This window comes from Cololabis saira, chromosome 20, assembly GCF_033807715.1.
Source record: "Cololabis saira isolate AMF1-May2022 chromosome 20, fColSai1.1, whole genome shotgun sequence".
NCBI classification, from domain to species: Eukaryota; Metazoa; Chordata; class Actinopteri; order Beloniformes; family Belonidae; genus Cololabis; species Cololabis saira.
This window is the reverse complement of record NC_084606.1, coordinates 2,455,326-2,480,950: the sequence shown is the minus strand read 5'-3', so window position 1 is coordinate 2,480,950 and position 25,625 is coordinate 2,455,326. Positions and strand designations below refer to the sequence as shown.

Sequence of the window (25,625 nt, the reverse complement as noted above, 5' to 3'; positions counted from 1 at the left end):
TGAACCCTGAATTACCAAAATTACCTTCTTAAAAGGAACCCTGGTTATTAAGACTTGTAGTCCCTAATTAGCCACAATTGTTCTCTTATACTAAAATATGTTGTTAGAAACACATAAAATAATCTAATTGCTTTAAAAATCTACAATGTTTATCACATATTTTGACCTGCGGGAGGCGCCATGTTTTACTTGCGCAATGTATTCTGGGGGCGATGACGTACAACGGTGGCTCTGGGAAGATAAGCCCGCGTTAGTTTAACTGGGACAGGTATCTAAAACATAGATGAGCAGCATCTCCCCGGCCGTGGAGGCTGACGAGGGAGCCCATAAGACGTCTCGGTTAAGGCAAACCGGATCAAAGTTCTGTGATGCACGGGAGATCTTCAAAAATGATCAATGTCGTGCGCATTAGCCTACGGCGTCAACGGCGTAGGCTCCTGCGTAGATGGCGTAGGCTACTGCTAGTTGAAACATGTGGTCTGTTAGTCTATCTGAGTTTTATGGTGTTTTTATAGTTCATGCTTTATGGTGCGGTACTTTTTTTTATTTTATTTTTTTACTTTTTTGTAGGTGCGCCGTCACCTTAATGTTTAGCTGTGTTTTGATCTGTGTTTCTGGTGCGCCGTCACCTGTTTAGCTGTGTTTTCATCTGTTTCTGGGTGTCAAAACAGTGGACGGGGGCCAGCAGGAGCCACCGTCTGACGTCACTACCCAGAATGTAAACAACAATGGCGACCTACGAGTTAAATTATATTTTCAAATTTTATAAAAACGAAGACATCAACAAGGTTTTTTATATCACATTGTTATAATTGATACCAACATTTATCTTTTAAGACCTACATGTCTTAATAGCCAGGGTTCCTTTTAACAAAAATAAATCTCCTCTTACACTTATAAGGTTGAGCATGAATCAATCTTTTTTATGATGTAAATTGTATGTATTTATTTACTTTTGGTTATTTAATTTTAGTTGTTAAATTTATGGCAAAGAAAAAAGTCAAATCATCACATGAGAGAAACTATTCAGTTTGTGGCAAAATATTTGTACTTGTATGAAACTGAAAATGCCTAATGCAAACCTGACATTTACTTTTAGTTCAGTTTGTGGAAAATGGTTGGCCTGGCTTTCTCTTTAAAACCTAAACAGTTATAAAGCATTACAAACTGTAACAATAGGGCAAACACACGGCATTGTTTTGTATTTTGTGTCTTTCAAATAAAAAGACTATTTTTTCCAGTCGTATGTTCCTCATTCAAGGTTGTTAAAAAATACTGCTATAATATCGTATCGTTACCGTGACCTCAATATCGTGTATTGTACCGTATTGTGAGACTAGTGTAACGTTACACCCCTAGAAGTTTGACATGTTGCTTTGATTTGTGATTTGTGACGCAGATCCAGCGTCTGCGTCGTCTTAGGGCCAGTCCCAACCCCCCCCTAGTCCTACTTTTCAGCCCTGGGTCAATGACGAATAAGGATTTTCAACATGTCAATTTTAAAATAATTTAAAAAAAAGAATATCTATTGCAGTAGTTCAAACATTAAGAATGTTGTGTACACATAAATTCATATAAAAAATTTAAATTAAGTGATTTCAGAGTTTTTTGTCAAGATGAATTGGCACTAGCCTTAAAAAAAAGTCCTGTGGTGCAACCATAATTCATATTAAAATAAATTAATTTCCTTAACATCTTATTTTTACAAGTTTTCAGTATTATACAGAAATGTTTTTTTTAACGGTTGTGCCACATATTATTTTCATGAAATGGACATAATCAGTCAAACTTTGTTTGTATATTATGATGGAAATATAAATACAAATGTGTTGCATTCTTACACACTACAAGACATTTTGGAAATCATGCCAGATTGGGCAGAAGATTGATTTAAAAATATTAAGAGTGATTTAAAAAAAAGTTTTCAAAACAACATGTCAGACGGTCCGCACCACATGACATTTTGACGCTTAAAACAACAACAAAATCCCAAATAACTAGTATTTTTTGTAAAATTCAAGTGAGTCCATATGTGGGACAGGTAGTTCATATATATATGATATTTTTTTTATCCATTTAAACCTTTTTTGAATTGAAAAAAAAAATCTGTTTTTCAGAAAATATAGGCGTCACGTCATTGACCCCCCCTTCCCCCAAATTTTCAGAATAAATGGATCCCAGAATAATCAGCCCCCACGGGGGTCTCACCTTGGCCCGGCATGGTGATGGTGTCGTTGGCGTTGGCGGAGCCCACGTTGAAGATGACCACGGCCCGTGGCGTTGTGCGCCGCGGCGTGGCGGATCTTGTCCCGGTAGGTGCAGTTTCCCCCCGCGCGATGAGGGCCACCCAGTTCTGGGCCCCGGCCTGGGTTTGGGTTTGGGCCCGCGGCGGCACCGGGAAGCGGGTGTGCGGGTCGCAGGCCTGGCGGTCCCCCAGCGGGGACCCCGGGGGGGCGGCCGCCCGCCACCGCCGGGGCTACCGGGGCCGCCGGCAGCACCACCAGCCCCCGCGCCTCCCGCCGGGGCGAGTCCTCGCCGTAGCGGCCGCACTCCGTCTTCTCCGTGCGCAGCTCGGCCGTGGCCGGGTCCACGTAGGTGATGTTGACGAAGGCCGTGTACCACTCCTCGCGCTCGGCCACCGTGAAGTCCAGGCTCAGCAGGTGCACGAAGCAGAAGGACAGCAGCCAGGTGGACAGGGCCAGGCTGCGGCAGGCGGCCGCCAGGGAGCCCGGCGCCATGGCGCCGCGGAGCGGCGGCGGGCGCGGAGCGAGGGCCACGTGGGAGACGCCTAGGCAAGGCAAGGCAAGTTTATTAGTACAGCACAATTCAACACAAGGTCATTCAAAGAGCTTTACATCAACATTAAAGGAGACCTATTATGAAAAACAAATTTTTTCTTGCTTTAACATATATAAAAGGGCCAATCCCCAATACACCCCCTACCCACTACCACTAGCCAAAATGAAGCCACTTGGGTAGGGCTTTGTAATGTTCCCTAGGGGATTGGGACACCACTTGCTACGTCACTGCGTGGTTTACGTTCGGGTACGTAAGCGACTGCGTAGTTACGTTTGCACGTACGTCACACCATATCAAGAAGCCCAGAGCTAAAAGCTGTTTTAATTTCGCTGTAGCGCTGTTAAAGTAAAAGTAACCCGCTAAAATCCCCAACCTGGGCTCAGTTTATCCAAATAACGCATGTTAAGAACTTTGCTCCGATTTTTTTCAGGGATGAGAAGAGCCGCCGGCGATTTATGGTTCAGCGTTAAATCGGCGCGCGTCGCCGCGTAACCTACGCCGTAGGCTCTGCGTTGGTGTAACGCGGAACCATAAATCAGCCTTTATTCTGGCGAGATCTGAAAAGACTTTGCAACAACGAGCAAACGAGTGATTATGTACATTCACTGAGTGAATATTATGAAAGTAAAATATATATTTCTCGCTAGAAATGTAATCAAAATGCATTTTTATGCAGAAACTAACTCAAAATATTGATTTTATGTTTTTTGGTTTGATTCAGTCTGCAAATGATGACGTAAAGCATTCTGGGAAATTTTTCTGGCCCTCGGTCGGCGAGTCAGCATCTGAAATCCCTCGCTGTGAAGGGCTAGATTCATACACCCTACCCCTCGTTTAGGCAACGACCCTTACATGCAAAGAGGAATTGGGACACCACTACCCTCACGGGAACGCACAAAATTTAGGGGTAGGACTGAAAAGTAGGACTAGGGGGGGATTGGGACTGGACCAAAGTGGGTCTCTCCTCAGCCTGCCAACTCAGAGAAGGAGGAAAGCAACCAAATTCTGCAGTGTCTGTTAGGGCTGGGCGATATATCGAGATTTTAATATATATCGATATATTTTCAAACGCGATATGGTACGAGACAATATCGTTTATATCGATTAAAAAAAAAAAAAAAAAAAAAATATGATTTTGATATAGCTTATTTTGTGACAAAATTGACTTGAATGTTTTATTTGAGATTTGCACAAATGTTTGTTATTTGCACAACTGTCAACCTCAGTGGAAAAGTCTGCCTGTTACTGTCTACATTGTATTAATTGCACAGTGTATTTTAATTTAATTGTTATGCAGGAAAGGAATTTGTTTTATTTTATTCAAGAAGCATTTCTATTCTATATATGCAGGCAGTTTATTTTTATTTCATTTGTTTTATACATTTTGATATTGTGCAGACCTCTGTTAATAAAGGAACCTGTGTGACATTTGGCACGAGGCTTTCTATTAAAACTGACTTTTTTTAAGGGTTTGCCTCAGAAAAAAATGAAGCTAACAGAGATGCTATGCTATAATGCTTTGGGGGAAACCCCAATTATGGCACAGAAAAAATATCGATATATATGGAGTATCGCCATTAAGCTAGAAAATATCGAGTTTTGACTTTTGGTCCATATCGCCCAGCCCTAGTGTCTGTACAGCCGCCCGGATGAGCCGTCCAGTCTGATGTGGATCTACGAGCCGTTCAGATTCGGCGCATTTTTGTTACGTAACCAAAATGCAAACCACGCCCACAACTATAAAACTGTGTAACTGCTCTCTGTCCATCTCCCTCCGCAAGCTGCCACTTTATTGAGGTTTTTGTAGTGAAATGAGGAGGAATCATAGAGATAACTTCTCATTTCAACTAACTGGATCAGCCGTTCCTCATCCGTGACCGTTTCCTACAGCGCTTTCAACCGGCTTTCAACGCAAGCGACAGGAAGAGAATAGAAGCAGGACGTCCGACAAATGTTCAGCTCAAAACGGCGCGCCGCACAGCGCTGCGTCGCCGCGGCCAGTTAGGACAGTCCAATAGAAAATAAAGACATGGAATTGATTTTGTTGCTCGCTCACATGAAGCCTGAATTATGGTTCCGCGTTAAATCGACGCAGAGCCTACGGTGTAGGGTGCGCATCGCCGCGTACCTTACGCCGTAGGCTCTGCGTGGATTTAACGCGGAACCAAAAATCAGGCTTCACCCAGCTTAATCGTACACCCGTCGATGCATCGGTGGAGTCGCCACACTCAGACCTTTCTGTTTTTCCATAACTTTGCCCGGTTTTCAAAAGTATTTAATTTAGGAGTACTCTTAAATAACAAATAAAATTAAATAAAATGATGAGAAAAGAGGTAAAATAATAAAAAGCACAAGTTGTTAAAAAGTAAGTAAAGTACCTGCTGGACTCTACTGCCCTTACTTTTTAGTAGTAATAGTAGAAGTAATGACAGTAGAAGTAGTAAAGTAGTAGTAGTAGTAGCAATGACAGTAATAGTAGTAGTAGTAGTAGTAGTAGGGCTATTCGATTAATCGATTTTAAATCGTAATCGCGATTATGTAATTAGAACGATGTTAAAACGTGAAAATCGTAAAATCGATTTTTCACTTTTTTTTTTTTTTTTACCTTGTCTGATTGATACCATATTAATGATTGATGGAAATACCTCTCAATACCTGCGACAAGTGCCCCATCGGAGAGGCTCTTTAGTGTAGGAGGGGGCGTTGTAACATGCCACCGGGCATCCCTCAAGCCAGATGCCGTAGACCGGCTCGTGTTCCTTGCAAAAAACTTGCAAATGTGAACAGCAAATGTAATGACTGACATTACACACCTCTACCTCCTTCATGGGTTGCATTATTATTTAGCATGCAAAGACCCAGTTTAGTTTAATTAGAAAATGTCTTGTTTTATTGAATTGGAATTACTGCATGTTTGCAAGTGCTGATTTGCTGATTTTTTTTTTCCAGAGATAAAACTTTATATTATATTTTTTTAAACTTTTTTTCAACTTATTTTACAGAGTTTTGCACTTTATTCATTCATTTTTGGTTTAATAAGAGCAAAGTTTGCACTTAAAGCCCAATGGGGCAAATGTTCAATAAAAAAACAGCATATTTGAAATAATTTCTTTGCCTTTTGTCAATTCACAAAATAAATCGAAAATCGGATTTTGAGAGAAAAAAAATCGAGATTTTATTTTTGAGCAAAATCGAACAGCCCTAAGTAGTAGTAGTAATGACAGTAATAGAAGTAATAAAGTAGTAGTAGTAGTAAAGTAATAGTAATAATGTCAGTAGTATTAGTAGTAGTAAAGTAGTAGTAACACAATTAAACAGTAAATAACAAATAAAATGAAATAAAATGATGAGAAAAGAGGTAAAATAATGAAAAGCACAAGCCGTTAAAAATAAGGGCAGTAGATCCAGCAGGTCAGTATTTAATTCAGGAGAACCTTCAGTAACCAGTAATGTATTCAGGCCTGATTTAAAGGAGCTGACAGTTGGAGCTTTTACTCCACCGTCCCCGGACCAGAGCGTGTGTTTTCAGGCCGGATCTGCACCGTCTTTACCCGCCGAGGAGCCACAACAAAAACACCCACATGGGAAGGCTGATTTATGCTTCCGCGTTACACAAACGTGAACGTACGGTGCGCGTCGCCGCGTAACATACGGCGTAGGCTCTGCGTCGCTTTAACGCGGGACCATGAATCAGGCTGGAGGAGGCGGAGGCCCGGGGACCCGCGGAGCCGCAGAGCCGGCGGGGGAACGACGCTGTTCCGCGGGGAACCGGCCTCTCTCCGGCCCGCGGAACACAGCCACCGGCCGGGGGTCCCAGTGGTCCCAGCGGAGCCAGCTTATACACCAAAATACTCACTTTTATCCCGAAAAGCCGAGCTTTTGCACAGCTACGTACTCGACATTGTTGTCACTAGGCCACAGCTCGCCGACGCAGACGGCCGCTTCCGGTAATTAACAAAATAAAAGCCTGTAGCCTTTTTGTGGACGAAGGAAAACCTTTTTTTTTTTTTTTTTTTTTTTAACATTTGCAAACAGTACAATGATAACAAAACTTCACATTATTCAATTTCACGTTGAACTATAACATATAAAGAGTATAACTCAAATAAAAAACAAAACAAAAAACACAACACATTATAACCAGCCAGGGGGGATGAAATTATAACAGAAAGCCAAAACATTTCCATACATTTATGGTTCTGATTGCTTTTGAATTAGTAGAAAACTTAATAGAGTCCAGATACTGTTTTAATTCACAATGAAAAGTAAAAAAAGAGGGTTTTTTGCATAAGAATTTTGATTTGTGGATGTGGAATTTTGTGAGGATAATCAACAAATCAATAATAAATGTTTCTTTTGGCTTTGTTCTAATTGTTACATAGTCAAAAACACCAAACAACACATCCTTCCAAAATAAATTAAAATCAATATCAATTCTTTCAGACCGTTTATTTCAGTCCCTCCTTACAGCAGCCCGTTACCACGGAAACAGAACACCAACTGAAAAGTCATCAGTCATCATTAATAACTGCTAGATTCTGGTGAATTCTAACCTACTGAAACTAAACTACTAGTCCTGCTAGTGAGTGGCCACTACAAGCCTTTCTTTTTAACTTTATTTTTAAAGATTTTTATATTTTGGACATTACAACAAAAATTTAACAGTGACCTAAAATCAAAAGCAAAGCAAAATAAAAGAAAGAAAAATAACAAGTGCACAGACAGTAACAACAGGATTTATTATTGATATTGAAATTAGTATAATTATTATAATGAAGCTGTAACTGAAAATATAATGTATGGTATTATTAGTGCTATTATAGTGTATTAGTATAATTATAGTGTTATTGTTATTAAACCAAGCTTTTGCACAGCTACGTACTCGACATTGTTGTCACTAGGCCACAGCTCGCCGACGCAGACGGCCGCTTCCGGTAATTAACTAAATAAAAGCCTTGTTTTTTTAACTTTATTTTTAAAGATCTTTAAAAAAAAAAAAAGGCTTTTATTTTGTCAATTAGTATTCTCTTTGCTGTTGAGATCTCTTTGGTCTGGCTTTTATGTAGCATCAATTTTATAGTTTTATTCTGTTTAACACTTTTTAGAGGTATTTGTTTTATTTATTTATCTATTTCTTGTAATGTTTTTTATTATTGTTATATTTTATTGTTGTGGACTGATTATTTTTAGCCTTAATTTTCGAACCTTTATCATTATTTCATTTTAATTAACTTTAACTTTAATTTTTATTTTATTCTTATTTTTATTATGCTTATTTTTCAGTCAAAATGTTAAGCACTTTGTATTTCATGTACTTGGATGAAAGGTGTTATATAAATAAAATGTATTGATTGATTGGTTGATATCAGAGTGGCTCAGTGACCTGACCTGTTGTTACTACAGTATCTGTGCACTTTTGTTATTTTTATTTCTTTTATTTTGTTTTTTGCTTTTGATTTGATGTCACTGTTACATTTTTGTTGTAATGTCCAAAATATAAAAATCTACGGAGCCCCTTTGGTGACATTTAAAATTTTTTTAAAAATTAAAATAATGCTCGGCCACGCATTAATAACTCATGGCCACGAGCTCTTTAATATAAATAAACTATAATTACCGTTATTAATGATGAATAACTATCCCACCAAGGAAGTTATGGACTTCGTGGATGCAAATAGATAAATAAATAAAACAAATACCTCTAAAAAATGAAAAAACTGGTTAAAACTATAAAATTTGATGCTGCATAAAAGCCAGACCAAAGAGATCTCAACAGCAAAGGGAATAATATTTGACAAAATAAAAGCCTTTTTTTTACTTTATTTTTAAAGATTTTTATATTTTGAACATTACAAAAAAAATGTAACAGTGACCTAAAAGCAAAGTAAAGTAAAAGAAAGAAAAATAACAAAAGTGCACAGACAGTAACAATAGGATTTATTTTTGATATTGAAATTAGTATAATTATTATAATGATAGCAGTGACTGAAGATATAATGTATGGTATTATTAGTGCTATTATAGTGTATTAATATAATTATAGTGTTATTATTATTACAGTTTTTTCTGAAAGCTTAGGCGCTAATCATGTTCTTGTAGCACAATTTCTAAAACTATTAATACATATAGCAAAACCACTCACTGAGTTAGCCAAACTAAAAGCACAAATACTGCTTTGCACTCAGTTTGTAATTTTTTAACACACACTTTGCAAAACTGTAGGCACAATTCACTGCTTACACTCAATTGCCAAATTTCCAAAACACTCCTAGCAAAATTATACACATGTATGGCTATTATTTACACTATTTTGCCAACTGTCTGGCACACTTTCACATGTGAAAACAATTTTAGAGAATTAGTTCACTTTGCAATCAGCCTAAGCACTATAAATAAGCCACAGGTAAGCTGTCTGTGTGGAGTACAATGGAAGGAGCAAGAAGAGTAAGAATCAGAGGACGAAGAAGAGGACGTGTAGGTGAAGGAGTTGGAGGAAGAGGACGTGGAGGTGAAGAAGCAAGAGGGAGAGGACGTGGAGGTGAAGAAGCAAGAGGTTTAGAGGAAGTTAGAGGAAGAGGACAAGGAGGAGCAAGAGGAGGACAAGGAGGGGGAAGAGGAAGGGCCAGAGCAGACCCGATATGTCATCATATGGCACAATGTTAGTTTCCATAGGGCTGCTTTGGTCCGCAACTGGTTTACCGATCACCCACTCTTCATGGCACTGAACCTCCCCCCATACTCTCCATTCTTACTGTAAATCCCATTGGCATCAGGCATCATGTCAGGCCTGGATACGGCATGCAAGGAGGTATTTTCCCCGGTGCCTTGGACTGGAGGACATCGCATGCGATGTGGATGAGATTTTGTGGCTGGACCCAGAGAGACGGCATGATGTAGGCTGATTGTCTTTTTTTTGTGAATGTATTATTTTGTGTCTGTGCTGTGTCTTTGTTTTGACGAGTGTGAATAAACACCAATACTTGAAGTTTGGATCCCTGTGTGTTTACAGAACTATGACAAAAGTATGACCTCAAACTGACCTAGCCTACCTTGTGCACAGAAAAAGAAAAAAGCCAGATGTGTTTTGTATTCATACCATCAGTGTGTAGTTGGCACATTATGTGCTTAGTAAATGATGGCATGTGTTTACTGTCTGATATGAAAACACCATTTTTACTAAGGTGTGTAGAGTTAATCAAACTGTGTTTGCTTTTGCAAGAGAACTATAACGTTTTGATAATATGGTGAAAGGTTTTCTCATTTGTGTGTAGAGTTTAGCAAAAATAGCCAATGTTACAAAAAATGTACTTAAGCATTCAGAAAAAACTGTAAGCCAAGCTTTTGCACAGCTACGTACTCGACATTGTTGTCACTAGGCCGACGCCGACGGCTGCTTCCGGTAATTAACAAAATAAAAGGCTTAAAAAAACTTTATTTTTAAAGATTTTTATGTTTTGGACATTACAACAAAAATGTAACAGTGACATAAAATCAAAAGAGAAACTGAAATGTCCAAGTTTCCGTGTAACCTGTAAAGGTCCAAAAATTTGGAATAATATTGATAGTGCTATAAAAAAAATGTTTTACCTCTTCCTACTCCTTTTCGGGCATGCGTGTTTATTTTTTTAATGACTCTTTATTTGTATTCTTTTTTTTTTTTTTTGTATGCTCAAAATAAAGATTTCAATCAATAGTGCTATAAAAGAGTCTGGATCTCTCTCAATTTTCAAAAAGAGACTAAAACAAAAAATTTTATTAAATGATGAAACTGAAAATATATTACTAATGTATGGTATTATTAGTGCTATTATAGTGTATTAGTATAATTATAGTGTTATTAAGTTATAGTGTTGTTATTATTATTAAGCCACAGCTCGCCGACGCAGATGGCTGCTTCCGGTAATTAACAAAATAAAAGCCTTTTTAAAAGTTACTTTTTATTTCATTTCAGCATCATCAGCAAATCAGACAGGCCTCATCTCTGTCTGTTTTTAAATCCCTTCTCAAAACCCACCTTTTCTCCTTGGCTTTTAATACTTAGCAAGACAGTTGGCTTTATGTTATCCTTATATTCTTTATTTTATTCTTTTATCTTTTATTTGATCCTATTTTATTCACTAGCATTTAACTCACCATGATTGTTTTATTATATTTATGTGTCTTATGTTTTATGGTGTTTTGTTTTTGTTTTCCATTCGCTTGTCCAGCACTTTTAAAGTGCTTTATAAATAAACTCGACTTGACCTGACTTGACATTTCCAGAGCAACAGCAATTCTCCCTGGAATCCACCTCAATATCTGTATTTTATACAATGCAAAACGTACATGTAGTCAGATTAAGACGTTCCGCAACAATGAACACATCAAACATAATCAAATGACAACCTTTCACAAACAAAAGTCACTAAAACCACACAACAAGGTAGTGCCGAAAAACTAAATATATTCCCCTCACAAAAATAAGAAAAGTCGAGAAAAATATTTTTTCTCATCAACAAAACATATTTTACATCAAAATATAAAAAAAATTTCAAGTAACAAAATAACATATTTGAACCATTTTTCAGATTTTTTCAGTTACTTTATTGTCTGAAAAATGGTTCAAATATGTTATTTTGTTATTTGAAAAAATTTAAATTTGTTTTGTTGATGAGAAAATATGTTTCTCTATTTTTCTTATTTTTGTTAGGGGAATATATATTGTTTTTCGGCACTACCTTGTTCTCTATAACTGATATAACATGAATTACTCCTATGTGGGATCAATAAAGTTCTTATTTTTGCCATCTGAGAAAATTAAATATATTATATTTGGTGCCTAACTGTTTCCCAAGTATATTAGTGCGTGTGTGAATGAATAAATGAGACGTAAAACGTACATTTCTTTGTAGAAAGGCGCTTTATGAAAATAAGTCCATTTACTTGTATTAGTTTAAGGCGCAGTCTTGAACATCCAATATGGCGGCGACGTTGACGTATCCCAGCAGCGGGCAAAACCAAGCGATACGGCGTCTACGTATACATGTCTATGGTTGTAAGTACTTTTTACCTGCAAACAAATCTACCTTAGGGTATCAATAAAGTTACCTTACCTACAACCACAACACGACACTTAGAACTAAGTACAGCACAATACAATACAACACAACATAATACAATACAAAACAACACAACATAGGACCTAATTCTAATTGACAGTATACTTGGAAAATGGAGATTCACATAATTCAACAATGGCAGACCTTAGCATGTATATATTTAATTTTAGATGGTTGCATCAGCCAGATATCAGCAGAATGCTGCTTTTATCTATGGCTAAATGTTCAATTCAGCTCTTAATCGCATATTTCTTTTCATTTTGCAATATTATCTAGCTCTCGTTGTATTATACTTGTCGTATGCTAATACTTATTTCATTGAAGAAAAATGTTATAATTGTATTTTATTTTGAAGGGGGAAATACTACACTCCCATCTACGCTTCCGCTTTGACCACAGGAACTTGACTAACACTGCCACCTAGTGGAGAAATGTGCGCAATAACAACATTACACGTACGCACACACGTGTATGTGTGTGTGTGTGTGTGTGTGTGTGTGTGTGTGTGTGTGTGTGTAAAATAAGTAAGTAAAGTTTATTTATAGCGCTTTTCACAGACATTTGTCACAAAGTGCTTTACAGAATAAAAACAGTTTAGAGCAATAAAATACTGAATACATGATGGAAAAATTAAATAACTTAAAACAATGCAGTTTTTTAGATAAAAGCCTGTTAAAAAGGTAGGTTTTTAGTTTAGGTTAGTTTTAAGTTTATTGGTCCCTTCAATTTCCACAACCCAAATAAGCCCAAAGTACAGGTGTAAATCGTCAGTGTAATACAAAAAAATATATATAATTTTTTTGGTATATATATATATATATATATATATATATATATATATATATATATATATATATATATATATATTCTCATTGAATTTACAAAAAAACAAGGCACATTGCACATTCCAGAAAAAACATTTTCATCATAGAGCACTGAGCGACCAATGAGTAAAACAAAACAAGGAAGATAAACAGCGAAAAGAAAAAAAGGAATAAACAAACAAACAAAAAGAAAGAAAAAACGCAAGTGATCAGTCAGGAATTAGGGAACAAAGATTCTTCTGAAGATGCTGGGCTTTTTAAATCATGCAAGATTTTAAATATTTTTTGTACTGAATTATTTTTCGTTTAGATATGCAATAAAGATTGGATTCATTTTCAAAAAGTGACATTTATGAATAAAAAATGTAGCCAATATAATTAAATTATTAATTCCAAAGTTTATTTTTTTGTCTTCCACTTGTAAACCAACTTTAATGCTTTCAAATGTAAGAATGGGAATGGTTTGATCATTATATTATACAGTATTAAAGCTTCACAAAAGGTCCTGGTTAAGCATGTCTGCGTTGCAAAAAGTACAAATATTCAAGTCTAAATTAAACCTTTTATGTAAAAAATCATTACATGGATAAACGTCATTCATTATTTTAAAATTAACTTCTTTAGTCCTAGGTGGAAGTGGAAAGGAGAGGCAACGGGTTCTCATCTTAATTAAAAAACTAATAGTATAACGTTGAAACATATGTTTCCTCTTCAAAGGTGAAGAGAAACACACCAAAGTAAAATTAGTTCTCAAGAATTTCTTAATTGTGTTATATGTAATCGATTCTTATCTGTGAAAACTGCTGTATAAATGTCGTTTACTTGCTGTTGTTGATAAAGAAGGTTAAAAAAAGAAAAGGCTTCATAGCTCTGCCTCTTCCTGGAACCAGACACGGCCTGACGACTCCTCCTCCTCCTCCTCCCTCTTACAAAACACATCCTCTTTGCTCCCTCCCCCCTTTAGATCTACACGTTTGCAGATGGGTGAAAGCAACATCTGCTGAACTGTGAGAACTGACAAGAAACAGAGAAATGCTGTTTAGATCAGAGGTCAAACAGCCTTTAGTTTCCGGAGCGTGAAACTCACACAGTCACTTCAGAGAGGAGACATGGCAGGGAAAGACGTTCAGCTGGACCAAGAAACAATCTCCTGTTCCATCTGTCTGGATCTACTGAAGGATCCGGTGACCATTCCCTGTGGACACAGTTACTGCATGAACTGTATTAAAACCCACTGGGATGGAGAGGATCAGAGGGGAACACACAGCTGTCCCCAGTGCAGGAAAACCTTCAATCCGAGACCCGTCCTGATGAAAAACACCATGTTGGCCTTTTTGGTGGAGGAGCTGAAGAAAACCGGACTCAAATCTGCTCCGGACGATCTCTGCTACGCCGGACCTGAAGACGTTGGCTGTGACGTCTGCACTGGGAGGAAGGTGAAAGCTGTCCAGTCCTGTCTGGTCTGTCTGGCCTCTTATTGTGAGAAACATCTCCAACCTCACTACCACGCTCCACCCTTAAAGAAACACAAGCTGGTGGATCCAGTTTCGGGAGAATATCTGCTCCAGGAGAACATCTGCTCTCTCCACGATGAGGTGATGAAGTTCTTCTGTAGTACTGATCAGAAGAGGATCTGTTATCTGTGTTCGATGCACGAACATAGAGGTCACGTGACGGCTCCGGTCTTAGCAGAGAGATCCGAGAAGGAGAAGGAGCTGGAGGTGAGTCGACGACAAATCCAGCAGAGAATCCAGGACCGAGAGAAAGACGTGGAGCTGCTTCAGCAGGAGGTGGAGGACATCAACGTCTCTGCTGATAAAGCAGTGGAGGACAGTGAGAAGAGCTTCAACGAGGTGGTCAGTCTTCTCCAGAAAAGAAGCTCCGATGTGAAGCAGCAGGTCAGATCCCAGCAGGAACACGAAGTGAGTCGAGTCAAAGATCTTCAGGAGAAACTGCAGCAGGAGATCACTGACCTGAAGAGGATTGACGCTGAGTTGGGGCTCACGAACACGGAGAACCACCACCAGTTCCTCCACAACGACCCCTCGCCGTCGTCCACCAGCATCCAGACTCGTCCTCTCAGGTACTTTGAGGACGTGACAGCAGCTGTGTCAGAGACCAAAAAGAGAATACTGGACCTTCTGAGAGAGACGTGGACAAAGATCTCACTGTCAGTGGCTGAAGTGGATGTTTTATTGCCGGGACCAGAACCAAAGACCAGAGCCGGATTCTTGAATCATTCACGAGACATCACTCTGGACCCAAACACAACTAACACTCATCTATTACTATCTAACGGGAACAGAAAAGTGACGGTAATGAGAGAAAAACAGTCTCACCCCAGCCACCCGGACAGATTCACGTCTTGGTGGCAGGTCCTGAGTCTGCAGAGTCTGACCGAACGCTGTTACTTCGAGATGGAGTGGAAAGGTGACGGAATTTGCATAGCGGTCGCGTACAAGGACATCAGCAGGGCGGGAAACTCGGACGACTGCAGATTCGGATCCAACGACAAGTCCTGGGCATTGCGTTGCGATCGAAACAAGTACTCGTTCTGGTACAACAATGTGGACACTCCCGTCTCGGGACCTCCGTCCTCCAGATTTGGAGTTTACGTGGACCACAGAGCGGGTGTTTTATCTTTCTACAGCGTCTCTAAAACCCTGACTCTTCTCCACAGAGTCCAGACCTCGTTCACTCAGCCGCTCTGCGTCGGAGTCCGACTCACGTACTATGGAGTCACTGCAAAGTTCATTAAGCTGAAATAGACTGAAGTTATTTCAGGTACGGCTATGTTTTATTTCCCAGGTTATTTAATGTATATCATTGTTGCTGGGAACTCACTTTTATGACTAAAATACTGAATACTGCATGATCAATAAAGATGATAAAAGATGATGTGTTTTGTGTTTTTTTCCTTAATTTGAGTAAAATGTAATAATCATAATAGTTTTAGTATTGTCTGTGGAGAAAAAGATACATCATTTTCAGTATAAAAAAAACAAGATTTATTGAAGATTGTTTAAAGAAGTTGTTAAACATGATCATATCTTGATCAAAGTTGATGTTTTTGTCAGTGAATAAAAGTTACTGAAGACGTTTCAGAATCTGCAGTCACTAAAATAGATACAGGACTGTCTCAAAAAATTAGAATATTGTGATAAAGTTCTTTATTTTCTGTAATGCAATTAAAAAAACAAAAAATGTCATACATTCTGGATTCATTACAAATCAACTGAAATATTGCAGGCCTTTTATTATTTTAATATTGCTGATTATGGTTTACAGTTTAAGATTAAGATTCCCAGAATATTCTAATTTTTTGAGATAGGATATTTCAGTTTTCTTAAGCTGTAAGCCATGATCAGCAATATTAAAATAATATGATCGAAACAAGTACTCGTTCTGGTACAACAATGTGGACACTCCCGTCTCGGGTCCTCCGTCCTCCAGATTTGGAGTTTACATGGATCACAGAGCAGGGGTTCTATCTTTCTACAGCGTCTCTAAAACCCTGACTCTTCTTTTTTTTAGCAACATCTGAAATGAGGGTAGTTTCCACAAACGTGATTGTCAAGTCACATAAGATACTTTCAGATGCTACCATGAGCTATGCTAAGCTAATACATGTAGCCTGAAGTGACTGTTAATGAAGAGCAGTTTCAAACGAACTTGCTCATTCAAATTTTCACTAATGAAACATAAAGAGCTGAAATTGGAGAATGTGGGCGTCGATCCCACTACCTCTCACATGCTAAGCGAGCGCTCTACCATTTGAGCTAATTCCCCTCAAAAAGGCAGATAAAAAACTAGATAAAAACCAGGCACCCGAATTATACATGTCATTTTAAATCTCTTTGCAGACTTCAAGCAGGCAAACTAACTAAATAAAGAACTTGACTGCCATTCATTTAGTAGTAGAAGAAATTCAGTCCTAAAACGACAGCATAAAGATGTTTTCGTTGTTTGGTTAAAACGATAAATAAAATTGATAGTAAACTTAACTGAGCGGATGAAATGACAAGTGAAATCATGGCAGTAAGCCCGTTTTTTAGAAACATCTGAAATAAGGGTAGTTTCCACAAAAGTGATTGTCAAGTAACATGAGATACTTTCAGATGCTACCATGAGCTATGCTAAGCTAATACATGTAGCCTACAGTGACTGTTAATGAAAAGCAGTTTCAAACAAACAGGCAACTGTTGCTCATTCAACTTTTCACTTTTTTTAGCAACATCTGAAATGAGGGTAGTTTCCACAAAAGTGATTGACAAGTCACATGAGATACTTTCAGATGCTACCATGAGCTATGCTAAGCTAATACAGCTAGCCTGCAGTGACTGTTAATGAAGAGCAGTTTCAAACGAACAGGCAACTGTTGCTCATTCAAACTTTCACTTTTATTTAGCAACATCTTAAATGAGGGTAGTTTCCACAAAAGTGATTGACAAATCACATGAGATACTTTCAGCTGCTACCATGAGCTATGCTAAGCTAATACAGCTAGCCTGCAGTGACTGTTAATGAACAGCAGTTTCAAACGAACAGGCAACTGTTGCTCATTCAAATTTTCACTAATGAAACATAAAGAGCTGAAATTGGAGAATGTGGGCGTCGATCCCACTACCTCTCACATGCTAAGCGAGTACTCTACCATTTGAGCTAATTCCCCTCAAAAAGGCAGATAAAAACCTAGATAGAAACCAGGCACCCCAAATATACATGTCATTTTAAATCTCTTTGCAGAATTCAAGAAGGCAAACTAACTAAATAAAGAACTTGACTGCCATTCATTTAGTAGTAGAAGAAATTCAGTCCTAAAACGACAGCATAAAGATGTTTTCGTTGTTTGGTTAAAACGATAAATAAAATTGATAATAAACTTAACTTAGCGGATGAAATGACAAGTGAAATCATGGCAGTAAGCCCGTTTTTTAGCAAAATCTGAAATAAGGGTAGTTTCCAAAAAAGTGATTGTCAAGTAACATGAGATACTTTCAGATGCTACCATGAGCTATGCTAAGCTAATACATGTAGCCTACAGTGACTGTTAATGAAAAGCAGTTTCAAACAAAAAGGCAACTGTTGCTCATTCAACTTTTCACTTTTTTTTAGCAACATCTGAAATAAGGGTAGTTTCCACAAAAGTGATTGTCAAGTAACATGAGATACTTTCAGATGCTACCATGAGCTATGCTAAGCTAATACATGTAGCCTACAGTGACTGTTAATGAAAAGCAGTTTCAAACAAACAGGCAACTGTTGCTCATTCAACTTTTCACTTTTTTTAGCAACATCTGAAATGAGGGTAGTTTCCACAAAAGTGATTGTCAAGTCACATGAGATACTTTCAGATGCTACCATGAGCTATGCTAAGCTAATACAGCTAGCCTGCAGTGACTGTTAATGAAGAGCAGTTTCAAACGAACAGGCAACTGTTGCTCATTCAAATTTTCACTTTTATTTAGCAACATCTGAAATAAGGGTAGTTTCCACAAAAGTGATTGTCAAGTCACATGAGATACTTTCAGATGCTACCATGAGCTATGCTAAGCTAATACAGCTAGCCTGCAGTGACTGTTAATGAAGAGCAGTTTCAAACAAACAGGCAACTGTTGCTCATTCAACTTTTCACTTTTTTTCAGCAACATCTTAAATGAGGGTAGTTTCCACAAAAGTGATTGACAAGTCACATGAGATACTTTCAGATGCTACTGTGGCCTTATACATTTTAAGGGCGCACGTGAGATCTTGGGATGACCAATACACCAGAGACAAAACGGTTGTTAGCTGGGCTGCTGATTGGGTAACGTATTGCGTCACGCATCGCGTCACTTCCTGGTGTTTGCGGTCTGTTGCTGCTGCACGGCGTGCAGCCAGGCTCAGATCTCTCCCGACTTTTTATCTAAAACTTAGACTGTTTTCTGGTAAAATAGCACTATATCTGGTACATTACTGTCTTTATTTCAACACTCGCTCATTTTCTCTTCCGTAACTTTCACTGTCACCAATCACCGATACATTTTCTGTCCGTTAGCCTCCGTTAGCATCTTAGCATGGCCTCTCCGGCTCCCACCGCTTCACCGCTTTCCTGCTCAGTGTGTGAAATGTTTAGTTATTCCTCTGCCTCCTTTAGTGAAGACGGTAAGTGCTTAAAGTGTAGTTTATTTGCAGGGCTGGAGGCGAGGCTCAGTCAGTTAGAGGTCCGGTTCGGCCAACTAAACCATAGTCCGAGAGCCTCCTCAGCTAACCAGGCTAAGCTAGCGGCGGACCGGCCCGTAGCAGCTGAGCGTAGCCGCTCCCCTGCAGCTCCCGAGCAGCCGGCCAGGCAGGGCAGCTGGGTGACGGTTCGGAGGAAGACTAGTCTTAAAGGGCTCACGGGACACCACCACCCGCTTCATGTGTCTAACCGTTTTTCCCCACTCAGCGACACATCTGTTGAGAAACCGACCCTGGTGATTGGAGACTCTATTGTGAGACATGTGAGGCCGACTCCAGAGACCTTAGTTAGGTGCATCCCGGGGGCCAGAGCGGGCAACATAGAAGCAAATTTGAAGCTACTGGCAAAGGGTAATCGTAAATATGGTAAAGTTATCATCAATGTCGGAGCTAACGACTCCCGTCTTCGCCAGTCGGAAGTAACCAGAATGAATATTGTCTCGGTGTGTAACTACGCCAAGACCATGTCGGACTCTGTAGGTTTTTCTGGCCCCCTCCCCAATCTGACCAGCGATGACATGTTTAGTCGCATGCTCTCGCTCCGCCGCTGGTTGTCTCAGTGGTGTTCAGAAAACGACGTGGACTTTATTGACAACTGGGAGACATTCTGGGGAAAGCCCGGTCTGATTAGAAGGGACGGCATTCATCCCACCCGGGATGGTGCAGCTCTTATGTCTAGAAATCTGGCCAATGTTATTAGACACTCCCCCTGACAATGCAGGGTCCAGGCCAGGATGCAGAGCTGTAGTTTAACACACTTCTCTGCTGCTTCTCGAGGACCAACGCCTGCCAACAAAACTATAGGATTGCATTATGTAATTAGCGACTCTAAAACTGTAGGATTACATGATATTGGCGACTCTGGCCAGGTGCCTAGCAAAATAGAAGTGGTTGCAGTTCCCCGCCCTCCAAAAGTTCACCAGGTGCAGCGTTATAGAGGCGTTAACCAAGATAACCTTGTAAAAATTAAAACCAATGTACATTTGGTACCAATTACAGACCGAAAAATTAGATGCCGACTACTAAATATACGATCATTAAGCTCCAAGTCTCTGTTAGTAAATGATATAATTACAGAGAGCAGGAGTGATATTTTCTGCTTAACAGAAACATGGTTACAGGAGGAAGAGTATGTTAGTTTGAATGAATCAACTCCGCCCGGCTACTTTAATCATCACATTCCTAGAAGCACGGGCCGAGGCGGAGGAGTCGCAGCAATTTATAACTCTGGTCTCCAAACAAAAATTGAACCTAAGTGCAACTATAATACATTTGAAAGCCTCATGCTTGGTCTGAAATTTCCGAGCTGGAAATCAGAGAAGCCAGTTGTGTTAGTGGTAGTGTACCGGCCCCCTGCTGGTGCGAGTTTTTGTCTGAATTTTCAGATTTCCTTTCTGGATTATTGATCAGCACAGATAAATTCATCATAGTGGGTGATTTTAACATTCATATGGATGTTGAAAGCGATAATCTTAAATTAGCCTTCGATTCTCTTCTAGAATCAATGGGTATCTCACAAAAAGTGGATAAACCAACGCACTGTTTTAATCATACTCTTGATCTCGTTCTCACCTACGGTGTTGAAACTGATGGTCTGTTGGTGTCACCTGTAAACTCCCTTGATGTTGTAGTGCAAAATAGGAGGTATTATTTTAGCAGATGTTTGTCTGATGAAGTTATTGTTAAATTTAGGGAGGCCATTGCTTATCTTACGACAGTGCGAAATAGTGATGTAATCGAGGCCAGTGACCTGGGTTCTACCTCTGCAGATGTTGATTTCCTTGCTAGTAACACTGCTGATTTGTTGCATTCAGCTTTAGATGAAGTTGCTCCTTTGAAAAGGAGGGTTTCTAGCCACAGGAGCTTAACTCCCTGGTATAATTCAGATATCCGCATGTTGAAACAAAACGTGCGTAAAATGGAAAGGAAGTGGTACTCTTGTAGGTCTGTAGACTCTTATCGTGAATGGAAAGATATTCTAATAGTATATAAAAAAGCCATTCGCAAGGCCAGAACAGCTTATTATTCAACGTTGATAGAGGATAACAAAAGTAACCCACGTTTTCTGTTCAGCACTGTAGCCAGGCTGACAAAGAGTCACAACTCTGTTGAGCCGTGCATTCCTGCAGCTCTCAGTAGTGAGGACTTTATGAGCTTCTTCAACAGTAAAATCGCGAGAATTAGAGAAGAAATCAACCAGCCGGTTGTGGGCGTTTCTTCAGCTTTAGCGACTTCCCTACGCTCTGACTTGCCTCTAGACTGTTTTGATCCTATAGACCTCCCTGAGCTGACCTCACTCGTCAATAGAGCTAAGTCAACCACGTGTATGTTAGACCCCATCCCGACTCGACTATTCAAACATATTTTTTCTCTTATTGGTACGACAATACTGGACCAAATTAACCTATCCCTAAGTTTAGGATATGTACCACAGGTTTTCAAAGTCGCAGTAATTAAACCTTTACTTAAAAAACCTTCTCTTGACCCAGACACCTTAGCTAATTATAGACCAATTTCCAACCTTCCATTTGTGTCTAAAATTCTGGAAAAGGCAGTTTCAAGCCAGTTATGTGACTATTTGTATAGAAATGATCTGTTTGAAGTCTTTCAGTCAGGGTTCAGAATGCATCATAGCACAGAGACAGCACTGGTTCGAGTCACGAATGACCTCCTTATGGCCTCAGATAAGGGATTAGTGTCCATACTGGTTCTACTGGACCTCAGTGCTGCTTTTGACACTATAGATCATGGCATTTTACTGCACAGGTTAGAGCATGTTGTTGGGATTAAAGGGACAGCTCTATGTTGGTTTAAATCATACCTATCTGACAGGTTCCAGTTTGTTCATGTACATGAGGTTTCTTCAGAACAGTCAAGGGTCTGTTATGGTGTTCCGCAGGGTTCAGTGCTAGGGCCAATCTTGTTCAGTTTATACATGCAGCCGTTGGGAAGTATAATCCAGAATCACGGCATACACTTTCATTGTTATGCTGATGATACGCAGCTCTACTTGTCTATGAAGCCGGATGAAACAGAACCGTTAGTTAAACTTCAGGCATGTCTTAGGGACATCAAGGACTGGATGTCCAGAAATTTCCTGCTTCTAAATTCAGATAAAACAGAGGTTATCATTCTTGGTCCAGAGCATCTTAGGAAGGGATTAGATGGTGTTGCGATGGCTTCCAGTGCAACTGTGAGAAACCTTGGTTTTATTTTCGATCAGGATTTGTCGTTTAAACCATATGTCAATCAGGTTTGTAAAATAGCCTTTTTCCATCTCCGTAATATTGCAAAGATTAGGAAAATCCTCTCGCAGAGTGATGCAGAAAAACTAGTTCATGCGTTTGTATCTTCTAGACTAGATTACTGTAATGTGTTGTTAGCAGGATGTCCAAGTAATTTGCTGAATAGGCTCCAGCTGATCCAGAATGCAGCAGCACGAGTACTGACAGGAATTAGCAGGAGAGACCACGTCTCTCCAGTGTTAGCGTCGCTCCATTGGTTACCCGTAAAATTCAGAATCCAATTTAAAATTTTATTACTTGCGTATAAAGCCCAAAACGGCTTAGCTCCGCATTATTTGCAAGACCTGATAGTGCCTTATGTTCCTGTCAGAGCTCTCCGTTCTCAGAGTGCAGGTTTACTCGTAGTTCCTAGAGTATCTAAATGTAGATTTGGAGGGCGGGCGTTCTGCTATCAGGCACCACTACTATGGAACCAACTTCCAATCTGGGTTAAGGAGGCTGACACCACCTCCGCCTTTAAAACTAAACTTAAAACATTTCTGTTTAGTAAAGCCTATAGTTAGTGTTTAGTAAACCTCTAGCTGGTGTTGGTAAATCTCTAGGTAGTGTAAACTTTAGTGTGTCAGAGTCGCTCCTGTAGTTTCTTGTGCTGGCCCCCCCTTCTCCTCCCTTTTCTCTCTTTTGTCCATGTTGCAGCATCCTTTGCCGGACACCGGAACCTGCAGGTGGTCGTGGGTGGCTTGTAGCTTGCATTACGGAGCACAAGTCTTTCCCTGACCCTGTACCCCAAACTGGGACTTGCTGATTGGGCCGGAGCTTCGGGAGCTGCATGCTGGCCTGCGGTCCCCACCCCTGGTCATCCCGTTGCTGGCCCCCCCTTCTCCTCCCTTTTCTCTCTTTTGTCCTGCAGGTGGTCGTGGGTGGCTTGTAGCTTGCATTACGGAGCACAAGTCTTTCCCCGACCCTGCACCCCAACCTGGGACTTGCTGATTGGGCCGGAGCTTCGGGAGCTGCGTGCTGGCCTGCGGTCCCCACCCCTGGTCATCCCGTTGCTGGCCCCCCCTTCTCCTCCCTTTTCTCTCTTTTGTCCTGCAGGTGGTCGTGGGTGGCTTGTAGCTTGCATTACGGAGCACAAGTCTTTCCCTGACCCTGCACCCCAACCTGGGACTTGCTGATTGGGCCGGAGCTTCGGGAGCTGCGTGCTGGCCTGCGGTCCCCACCCCTGGTCATCCCGTTGCTGCTTCCACCTGCCTGCTGTGCTGTTGCCGTCCCTGACCCACCAGTCTAGCCCTCGGCAGGAGGGTCCCCCCTTATGAGCCTGGTCCTGCTCAAGGTTTCTTCCCTCCTAAAGGGGAGTTTTTCTTGCCACTGTTTGGCTTAAGGTTTTTCTCCCACTAGGGGAGTTTTTACCTGCCATTGTTTATGTAATAACTGCTCGGGGGTCATGTTCTGGGTATGGGTCTCTGTAAAGCGTCTAGAGACAACTCTGTTGTATTAGACGCTATATAAATAAAATTGAATTGAATTGAATTGAATTGTGAAAATACAAATTCTTATTTTATTTAATGTCTAAAAAAAAAGGATTCCTTTTAAAACAATACAATATATAGCACAATCACACCCCCGTATTTTGGGGCAGGGATGAGGGGATCCTCGCTAAGGACAGGGCTGAGGCCCACCAGCAGGGGGGGTTACCAGAGAACGGATCAATGGTCCAGAGATTCACACCATGCAGACACACGTGTCACACTAACCGTAAACCAAAATAAAGTAAATTAAATAAACCAAGAACTGCAAACGTAGGATAATATAAATCAAAAGGGCACAGCAAACTAAGGAAAACTAAGCATACGTGAAATTCACACACACGGAAAATAAAGCACCATCACCCAAGGATTGGCTTGCCACCCCACCGTGGACGCTCAGCACCTGGAAAGCAAAGAAACCAAAAAGGGTATTAGGAGATGAACAAACATACAAAACCAAATATAAACAGCACAAAAGTAATAGAAAGAAAAATAAAGAAATTAACCAATGTGGTTACCAACCACACACGACGTATGAACTCAACAAGCTCTCGAGCCCCAAAACAAATAACAGATATGGAAAGAAAAAGAACACAATAAACCCGGCCCAAAAACCTTATTGGTTATCTGCGGTTATACAAATGGACCTCCTGCCAATAGGTTTAAAGCAGGGGCAACAAAAAGAACACAAATTAACCCAAAAGAAGAATATCCCTCACACCACGCTCCAAACACACACTCTCTCACACACACACACGCGCACAATTGCTAAAAACTAAGTAGGCTATAAAAAGTCTTGGATGCTCAAAGGTCTTGCAGCCTCTTCACGTGAGCGGCCGCGTCAGTCCAGCCAGAGCACGGCTCTGTGTTTTTCCCGTAGACAAGGACGCTGGCAAGAACGGCAGTGGGGGCTAAAACCAGCAACACCTAAGGACGTACAAAACACTTAATTGATGCCACAAATAACTGCAGCGAGATCGGGATTCATAAAGATAAAAAGACACATACCAGGCGATGTAAGGCTTCTTAATCATTCTAAAGCGGTTCGCTGCATTTCACGAGTCGTCTGCGCTGCAGACGCTCCCAGCGAGCCAATCATCCTGAGAAGGCGCAGCTGCGACCGACTGAAAGGACGCTGAACGACGGACGTGCAGTTGCATGAATTCTTGCCACAAGATCCGCTTCTGACACGAGCCGGCCAAAGCCACAGGTGGATGAGGAACGAGACAGGAACCGACTGGAACCCGCAGTGGGCGGGGGCGAAGAGTCGCGCTTTCTTTCCGGGTTCACCATCACTTCCCCTTAAATAGGCTGGCGACGCACGCCATTGGTCAAGGCTGCGCACTCACAAATAAGCACTTAAGTGCGTCTTACCACACTAGCATGAGCTATGCTAAGCTAATACAGCTAGCCTGCAGTGACTGTTAATGAAGAGCAGTTTCAAACGAACAGGCAACTGTTGCTCATTCAACTTTTCACTAATGAAACATAAAGAGCTGAAATTGGAGAATGTGGGCGTCGATCCCACTACCTCTCACATGCTAAGCGAGCGCTCTACCATTTGAGCTAATTCCCCTCAAAAAGGCAGATAAAAACCTAGATACAAACCAGGCACCCCAAATATACATGTCATTTTAAATGTCTTTGCAGAATTCAAGAAGGCAAACTAACTAAATAAAGAACTTGACTGCCATTAATTTAGTAGTAGAAGAAATTCAGTCCTAAAATGACAGCAATAAAGATGTTTTCGTTGTTTGGTTAAAACGATAAATAAAACTGATAATAAACTTAACTAAGCGGATGAAATGACAAGTGAAATCATGGCAGTAAGCCCGTATTTTAGCAACATCTGAAATAAGGGTAGTTTCCACAAAATTGATTGTCAAGTCACATGAGATACTTTCAGATGCTACC

General features: G+C 40.2%; 2 protein-coding genes across 2 annotated transcripts in view; one reads left to right on the top strand and one right to left on the bottom strand.

Annotated features, from left to right (window-relative positions):
- Nucleotides 1-6,745, bottom strand: part of rnf150b (ring finger protein 150b) — a 33,981-nt gene extending 27,236 nt beyond the window's left edge. The window contains 5 exon segments of the mRNA XM_061710481.1: nucleotides 2,209-2,272; nucleotides 2,274-2,327; nucleotides 2,330-2,432; nucleotides 2,479-2,788; nucleotides 6,656-6,745. Coding sequence (XP_061566465.1) covers nucleotides 2,209-2,272; nucleotides 2,274-2,327; nucleotides 2,330-2,432; nucleotides 2,479-2,738 — 481 coding nt within the window. The 5' untranslated portion in view covers nucleotides 2,739-2,788; nucleotides 6,656-6,745.
- Nucleotides 6,746-13,711: 6,966 nt separating this feature from the next.
- Nucleotides 13,712-15,619, top strand: LOC133420203 (tripartite motif-containing protein 16-like). Its single transcript, XM_061709808.1, has one exon. It carries the CDS (start codon nucleotides 13,831-13,833, stop codon nucleotides 15,487-15,489), a length of 1,659 nt encoding a protein of 552 aa, XP_061565792.1. The 5' UTR covers nucleotides 13,712-13,830; the 3' UTR covers nucleotides 15,490-15,619.
- The last annotated feature ends 10,006 nt before the right edge of the window (nucleotides 15,620-25,625 follow it).